The sequence below is a fragment of the Trichosurus vulpecula genome, chromosome 7, assembly GCF_011100635.1.
Source record: "Trichosurus vulpecula isolate mTriVul1 chromosome 7, mTriVul1.pri, whole genome shotgun sequence".
NCBI lineage: Eukaryota > Metazoa > Chordata > Mammalia > Diprotodontia > Phalangeridae > Trichosurus > Trichosurus vulpecula.
The window spans coordinates 168,667,636-168,676,844 of record NC_050579.1 but is presented as its reverse complement, the minus strand read 5'-3'; the positions used below and the strand labels follow the sequence as shown (position 1 = coordinate 168,676,844).

The 9,209-nt window shown below is 39.4% G+C and overlaps 1 protein-coding gene across 1 annotated transcript; it reads right to left on the bottom strand.

Moving 5' to 3' along the window:
• Positions 1-612: 612 nt before the first annotated feature.
• LOC118855738 (5-aminolevulinate synthase, nonspecific, mitochondrial-like) lies at positions 613-2,604 on the bottom strand. Its single transcript, XM_036765754.1, is given in 2 exon segments — positions 613-2,189; positions 2,191-2,604. Coding segments are annotated over 2 exon segments (1,911 nt in total). The 5' UTR covers positions 2,566-2,604; the 3' UTR covers positions 613-653.
• Between the last annotated feature and the right edge of the window lie 6,605 nt (positions 2,605-9,209).

Below are 9,209 nucleotides of genomic sequence, written 5' to 3'. Positions count from 1 at the left end.
TGAAGATCTTTAAGGATCCTGTATCCCTAGCATTTGTGGATACCCATCGCCTGGCACATTGTAGTTGCTTAAAAAATGCTTGTTGATTTATTGATTGCTATATTGTTCTGTGATTCTGCTTATTTTTTTCTACAATTGATTCATCTTTCTACGTTTCTATGAATTCCTTGTACTGGTTACTTCTTACTGCTCAGTAATAGTTCACTATATTCCTATACCACAATATTTTCAGTCATTCTCCAATTAACAGGCACCCATTTTATTTTGAATTTTTTTGCATAACAAAAGATGCTGCTGTGAATATTTTTCTGTTTATTGTAACTTTGTTTTTGACTGTGACTACTTTGGGGTGTATATCCATTTGTGGAATTACTGGGTCACAGGTTATGGACAGTTTGGTCAATTTTGATCGAGATCCAAATTTTTAAAATTTATAATAACACCTTTTGTTTTTATATCACATTCAATTTTGATCATTCTCTAACCAGTTAGACTTCCTTCTAATTTTTTTTTTGCTTTAATAGGAATTTATTTTCAGAACTATGTTTCTACTATGGGTTAAAATTTAAAATAAGTTAATTCATATATAAAGACTACAGAGACGACACAGATAGGAGACTGGGGGACAGCAGGTAGAGATAAGGAGGTCGGATTCAGGCACTGACAGAAACCAGTTTGCTCATGCCCTGGAAGTAGGCTTTCTCTCTCTCGCTCATGACTTCAAAGTGTAGGGGTCTACTACAGAAGTTACACTCTGCCGAGGAGTGAGGCTTCAGGTCCAGCCCAACAGCTTTCCAAGTATCCAGAAGGTTCTCCAGGAAATAGTTCATCATCTGTGCAGTGTGGTGCGGGGTCGGTGCGATGCGAAGCAGCTCTTCTCCCCGGGGGACTGTGGGGTAGTTGATGGCTTGGACGTAGATGTTATGTTTGCTCATGAGTTCATCACAGACCTCTGTATTTTTAGCAGCATCTGCCACCCGGACTGGAATGATGTGACTGGGGCAGTGAACCACAGGGAGCCCGGAGTCCATCAGCATCTGTCTCATGAGTTTGACATTGCGCTGGTGCTGCCGGCGAAGGGCTTGACCTTCAGCGCTCTTTAAGATGCGGACCGATTCGAGGGCGCCGGCCAGAAGCATTGGGGGGAGGGAAGTTGTGAAGATGAAGCCAGCAGCATAGGATCGCACAGTGTCTATTAAAGAACTTGTGCTGGCGATGTAGCCCCCAACACAACCAAAGGCTTTGCCCAGGGTTCCAGAAATGATGTCCATTTTGTGCATGATTCCATCACGATCACCTATCCCACCTCGTCGAGCACCATATAATCCCACAGCATGGACTTCATCCACAAAGGTGATTGCCCCATATTCATGGGCCACATCACACAGTTCTTCCAATGGACATACTGCTCCATCCATCGAGTGGACAGTTTCAAATGCAACAATCTTAGGGACTGATTTCTTTAGCAGCTCTCTGAGGTGGCTTACATCATTATGGCGAAATATATACTTTGGCACTCTGCTATTACGAATTCCTTGGATCATGGAGGCATGGTTCCCAGAATCAGAATAAATTTCACAGCTTGGCATCATCTTGGCCAAAGTGAAGAGGGTGGAGTCATTAACGACAAAGCAGGATGAAAACAGTAATGCTGCATCTTTGCCGTGGAGGTCAGCCAATTCTCGTTCCAGATCAACATGAAATTTACTAGTTCCAGAAATATTTCTAGTACCACCTGCTCCAGCACCGTGTTATTTTAATGTTTCCATGACTGCCCCACACACCCGAGGATGACGAGTCATTCCTAGGTAGTCGTTGCTACACCAGACAGACACTTGCTTTTTAGTAACAAGAGAATCCGTGTAGTCATCTGCCATTGGGAATATGTGTGCCTTCCGGTTCACGGTTTTAAACACTCGGTAAGTATGATCACTTTTTTTCTCGTCAATTTTTTTCTCAAAGAAACGATCATACTGAAAAGTGGAAACAGATTTTGGCAAGTTGTCCTGAAGGAGATGGGATACCCTTTCTGGTCTTTGCTTTTGCATGAGATCCTGAAAATTCTTTAGCAAACCATTCGGGTCTTCTCTACCAGTCTTGAGATTAATCACAGCAGGATTAATTGGAGTTTGAGCAACTTCTTTCCTCACAGCCTGCATTTCGTGTACATCCTCTTGAAGTTCTAAACTTGGCCTTCCGGAAGACGTTGCTGGTTCCTTGGTTCATCTGAGCTGCTAGGAAGGGGCATTTACTGGCAGTTCCCTGACTCGTAACAGAGGCTGGATGGCCAGGGGGAAGCTGGGATCCACCAGTGGTCTGCTGAGAATCATCAGCATGCTGGACCACAGTTTTGGAAGTTTTGTCCTTCTCATTGGCTGGAGGGGTTTCTTTTACTTGTTGGAAGTGAGTTGGTGAAGTGGTCATAGCCCGAGAAGCAGGTTTGGATCCAATCTCCATCATTTTGGGGCAATTCTGCGCGTAGAAGAGCAGAGATTTGCCAGCCTTCTGGAGGAAGGTTTGGGGTACTCTTGACAAGAATGGGCAGCGTCGAACAATAGTCTCCATTTCGAGGAAAAGGTCAGGATCCTGAACAGTGTCGAGGAGGCGGCGGCCAGGGCCGGGACCTGCTGGCCGGAGGCACTAAGGTCACCACTCTAGTTTCTGGCTGGAGAAGGCCCCTTCTAACTAAATTTAAGAAATGCAGTTCAATAAAAGCTATGTTATCTGACATCATTGGTACCTGACAGCATATGGAGCATTACACATCCTACAGTCTTTCACTACTCCAATTAAAGGAGGGAGGTATATTTTCGCATCTCTTCTCCAGTGCTAAGCTTGGTCACTATAATTCTATAATGTTTAGTTTCATTTTATTGTTCATTCTGATTATATTGTTGTAGTCATATTTATCTGTTTATCTCATTTTGTAACAGTTCATATAAATTCTCCTGTGTTTCTCTGAATTCTTCAAATTGTTTATTTCTTACAATGCAATAATATTCTATTTCCTTCATATGCAACAGTTTATTTAGCTATTCCCCAATCAAGGACATCTACTTTGTTTCTGGGGCTTTTGCTACCACAAAAGTGATACTATGAATATTTTTGTGTATGTGAGACCTTTTTGTCTTTTACATCCTTAGAGTACATGCCTAGCAGTGTAATCTTTGCTCAAAGTGCATGAGTATGTTAATCACTTCTTTTTGAAAAGGACAATTATAAATTACTTTCCAGAATGGTTGAACCAATTCACAGCTCCACCAATAATGTATTAATGCGCCGATCTTCTCACAGCTCTTCTAATACTGACTCTCGCCTTTTTATTGTCATCTTTGCCAATGTGCAAGATGTGAGGTAGTCCCTAACAGTTGTTTTAATGTACATTTTTTTCCTACTGATAATGCTTTAAAGCATGTTTTGCAATGATCATCTATATTTTGCAATTAAAAAAATCCTTCACTAATATCTTTTAGCCACTTACCCATTGGGGAATAGATTTAGTGCTATATAATTGTGTCAAAATGCATTTTGCATATCAGTGATATTTGATGCAAGTTTTTTTTGCACTAAAAAGGTTTCTCTCCTTACTCCATCTTGATTGATTTTGTTATTGAAAAAGTCTTAGTTTTATCTAGTTGGAACATTTTTTTGGTCTTTTATGGTCTCTACTCCCTTGTTCAGCCAAGACTTCTCCAAGTCAAAGTTATCTAGGGGGTACCTCTAAGCTTTCCTTGTTTGTTTTTCTAACTGAGATGGTCTACACATCTTCAGAATGGCAGGGAAGCTCTGATGCTCAAAAGGCAGTACTCTTACACTAAACCTTTTAGCCCTACATGAATCTATTGCACTCATGCAGACCCTGACTATGTGTCACATTTTCCAAATTTGTGCTGACAGTTTGCTAGCTCTTGCATCAAAGAAGGATGAAATGAGAAATAAAAGCAGATGGAAGCAGCATTTCAACTGGAAAATAAAACCATTTTCTTTTTAGAAAAATTCCCAGTGGCTAATTTCAAATTGAAAATGTGTGTTGGCTTCATTATTAAGCAAATAATAACTAAATCACTAATTTTCCCACTGGCATTACTCCTTCTTTCTTTCTCTTTTTTTTTAATGAATTTGGGAACAATCTATAGAACTACATCATGAAGTTACTTCACATTTTGTTAGGTGAAAGAATCAATGACCATAATTAATAGAGCTCAGAATTCAAACCCCCTGAATCATTGCAGTCAACTTTATTAATCCACACATTGTATATTGATATATATCAGGAGTGTATGAAACTGTAACAGATTCAGGGCCTTACCTAATATTCCATGGTCTCCATGGTATCCTCTAGCTGTCTCTCTTCTTTCTTTCCCCCCTTCTTCCTCCTCCATCATTATCAGTAATAATTTTTATCTCTATTGTTCTTGTCTGGACTGATGCTTCTTTCAGAGGCCTATTCACTGAGTGGGTGTTGCCTCACTCAAAGTGAGAACCTGAAAAGGCCTTAGCCCGAAAGGGCCAGGGTCTCCCATTGCATCCTGGGTCATCTTCAGTCATCCCGATGAATATCAGGCCACTGGACCCAGATGGCTCTGGGGGAGAAAGTGAGGCTGGTGACCTTGCATAGCCCTCCCTCACTCAAATCAAAGTCAACTGCAAGTCATGTCATCATTTTCCTGATGTCATGGTCCTCTTTGAAAACGAAGGATGAACACAAATACAAATTACTATAGTGATATCCTGAGGGCTGGATGATGCTAGTTTCTGAACCATGAATTTTTCATAAAATATGAGGTTGTTTAGAAAGGTAGATTATTAGCATATCAATGACCAATATGAAAATGCTGTGCAAAAAAGCATTAGACTTGTGTTCAAATCTTAGCTTTGCTACTTATTATGGATAATACCCTTAATCTCCCTGAGTCCCAATTTCCTCACTTATAAATTATGGGGTTGGACTAAATGATTTCTAATGTACCTTACAACTTTTAATTCTGTGATTCACTGTGCCAGGAGAGAATGCCTTGCTCAAGGATCTAAATTCTGGACAGTTTACTATAGTAATAGGGATATTCATGGTGATTGCGCTGTATTTTGACAGATTTTCTTGAGCAAATAGGATACTCATTTATAATGATAGGACTTATACAGTAATCAAAAGTTGGAGCATTTGCACAGTAAAAGCAAAAAGACAACCTTAAGGAATCCTACTATTGCCATTGTGTTTAATCATGGGTCTCAAATTTTCAGATGCCACAAGACTGTAAAGAATAGTTAATTTCATAAAGACAGAACCAAGATATATTGATTATGGTAGTAATTGCTCACAATCTGTAACACTTTATATTTAAGAGAATTTTTTTTTTGCAAAAAATGCTATGATTTAGGTAGTACATATTTTATTATCCACCCTTAAACAAAACCAAACCAATAACAGGAACCAAAGACATTCACAGGGTAGAGTGACTTGCCCATAGTCCTACAGACAATAAACATTGGTACTAGAATTAGATCTCAGGTTTTTGGACTCCAAGTCCCTTTTTCTTTTCACTGAATCACACTGAGTCAGGTTCAAAAAGAAATTAAGTTAAAACACTGGGATGAAATTTAGTGGGACCAAATTCAAAGTACTTCATTTAGGTTCAAAAAGTTCAATTGAACAAAATGGGGAAAACCTGGCTTGATATGAGTACTTATGAAAAAAAAAACCAACTAGAGCTTTTGATTTAAAACAATAATTCAGTCTTTTATTGCCTTAACAGAAGTATGATAGTTGTAGAATGGACATTTCATACTGGATATACATCTGGAACATTGCGTTAGGTTCAAGGCTTACATTTTGTAAAGGAAGTTTATGAACCTGAATGCATCCAGGGAGGGGACCATGATAATGAGAGTAAATCATATCCTAAGAGGAATCCTTGAAAGCATTGTTTAGTTTAAAGAAGAGGTCTGAGTAGGAATATGACTTTAATCAGTGGATTAAGAGGTATCTTGTAAAAGTGGGAATGAGATTTTTCCAGGGTGCTTCAATATGTCATCATAGAACCAATGGGCAGAAGTTAAATGGGAAAATCTTGGCAGCTCTTCCAAATTGTAATAGGATGGTTTAGAAGTTACCATGTATCTGATTCAGTGGAAGTATTTAGACAGAGCCTGGGTGGTCATCTGACAGAAATGTAAAATGGATTCCTAAGTGGAAGATTGAATTTGATGACCTCTATGGTCAGGTCCCTTCCAACTACAAATTCTATTAAAGTCATTCAACACAGTTACCAGTCCTGTCATTCATAAACCAAGGTGTGGTTCAAGGTACTGACACTGTAAAAGTCAGAGACAGTATGAACTCAGAATCAAAAAAGTATAAGAGTAAGATATTCTTTAAGTTGTCCTTCTGGAGGAGACTAACTTTCCCTCTGCTCCTCCCCCTGCCTTTTTTGTTCAGCATATACAATACTGAAGCACTGTTGCTGTTCAGTTATTTTAGTTGTATTTGACACTTTGTGACCCTATTTGGGTTTTTCTTGGCAAAGATATTGGAATGGTTTGCTATTTCCTTCTCTGGCTCATTTAACAGATGGGGAAACTGAGTTAAACAGGGTTAAATGGCTTTCCCAAGGTCACACAGCTAGTAAGTGTCTGAGGCTAGATTAGAATTCAGGTTTTCCTGACTCCAGGCCTGGTACTATCCACTGCATCACCTAGCTGTCAAAGATATTCTTTAACTTAATTGAATTGAATTGGCATAAGGAGAATCGCACATATAAAAAACCTACGTTTCAGTGGTGTTAGGACAAAAAAATTAATTCCAGATTACTAATTTTATGGGAATATAATCTGAAAATAAATGATCTACTTTATTCTAACCCCAATCTCAAACTTTTATGAAAACTTTTAAAATAATTTTTTAAAAATACCATTTAAAATTTAGTATGTTACTATACCATATTTTATATTTGTGTGTGTGTGTGTGTGTGTGTGCGTGTGTTCATCATTATTTGGAGTTTGTAGAGCTAGGACTTGCTCTATGCTAGTGTAGTAGTGGAAAGAACCCTTGTCTTAAGAGTAAGAAAACTTGTTTTCTAGTCCTGTGTTATCCCTTCTTAGTTGTGTGGCTTTAAGCAGTCAGTCTCTGAGGCCAGATTTGGATGAAGGTTTTCCTGACTCCAGGCCCAGTGCTCTACACATTGTTCCACCTAGCTGCCTTTGTTGATGATTAAGTTCAAAATAAAAAAATTAATTAAACAAATAGAAAAGCTATTTAATAGAGCACATAGTTTAGGGGTCCTGCCGATTGTGTAAATTGTCTCTACGTGATTTATATTTTATCCTTTCTCTGAGTTATGCATTAGATGACAGCAGATTATTGTATCTCTTGCAAAGTATGCCTGTAATCCAAAAAGGATAGCATTTTAGACTCAGATACACTACTTATCTGATGTACAAAGAAGTCCAACATAAGGACAACTGCCCAAATGCAGAAATGGATTTGTGATTTCATCAGTTTGATTGTTCCTTTCACCCCATGCATGATGGCCCATTCTTCGTGGCTCTTATCCACCCACTTCTTTAAGTTTGCTCTAGGGAAGCTACTCAATATGCTGGAGGCAGCTGGGTGGCAGAGTGGATGGAGTGCTGTCCTGGAGGGCCTCAGATACTTAGAGGATGCATGATCTTGGGCAAGTCACTTAACTTTCTATCTGCCTCAGTTTCTTTCTCTGTAAGATGAGGATAAGAACACCTACCTTCCAGTATTGTTGTGAGGATAAAATGAGATTATATTTGTGAAGTGCTTAGTATAGTGCCTGACACAAAGAAGTACATAAAAAATACTTGTTTCCTTCCTTCCTCTATTCTCCTTCCTCCCTCCCTCCCTTCCTGCCTGCCTGACTTCCTTTATTGTTAATGTATTGTTAATACAATTTGAAGATTTTGCCATCCATTAATAGGCCCATGTGACCTGCCTGAGTCACATGATTCTGAGTCACATGGAGGCTGTGGTGGGAGGAGCTTGCCAAATGGGTGGAGCAGGAAGGGGTGGAGTGGAACTGAGAGGAAGTGAGACAGAGCAACCGGAGCTGGGAGAGAGAGACACACAGAGCAACCTCTAGTGTGACTGAGAGCTAGGGAGCGATTTTGCTTGAGGGCCTTCATTTATGGAAAGGCCCTAACAGAGGGAAGGCTTGGGGATGGCGGTGCCCCCTGCATTGCTAGTGTGGATAGATTTCTTTGTGGCTATGATGGATTCAACTTTCTGGTGTTTGAATAAATGCTTTGGTTCTATCTTCAACGAAGAGAGTTTGTTATATTTTGCAACTCAGAACTATGCTGGAATATTTATAGCCTCTGTAGGCACTGTGGGTATTGCATTGGTGCTATCCTTCCTTCCCTCCTTCCTCCCTCCCTTCTTTCCTTCCTTCCTCCCTTCCTCCATTCCTTCCTTCCTTCCTTCTATCGGAACACTCAAGCCTATCTGTGTGGGGTATCACATCTATCTGTGATCCTTCCACCCCACTTGGCCATCCCATCTTTTCTTTCTATTATACATTTCCCTGATAAGTCTTTTACTCCTGTTCTTCTTCGAAGTTTCTCATTAGCTTTATGTTTCAGCCTGCTCATATCTACCATGCTCTCAATTGCCCTCCATATGATATTAATTTTTCATATCACAGATCAATATTATAGCAAATATATGAATTCTATTGAGTATACCTACCAACTGAACCTCCTCCCAAACGCCCAATTTTTTAAAAAAGAAACCTCTCAACTGAATTGTGCTCACAGAAAGTATTCTTTTCCTCTCTAATGCAATAAAATCATGGTAGGTAAGTGTTTGGCTGTGCTTGAAAACCGAACATATGTGCATTTGTCATCTCTGTGCCATCTCCACGTGTTATATTTTCTAGCTTGTACTGTGAATTAATTGCAATTCTAAAGAGAAAACATCAGAGAGAATCAAACACGACAAATTTCGTGCTTCATTTAAAAAGCTGTTTCCCTCATCTGGGGCTTGCAAAGAAAGGTGTGTTAGCAATTTCTCTGAAGTTGATCACATCCTTGCGGGCAGACACCTCATCTTCCCCTTACTAGGACTCAGAATAGGTACCTAGAGCATGTTGAGAGCACAAGGAAAGTTTTTTTTTTCCATTTTCATCCCACATGATTCACCTTGTTAAGGTACACATCATATGCAGATATACTTATAAAAATTATTTATT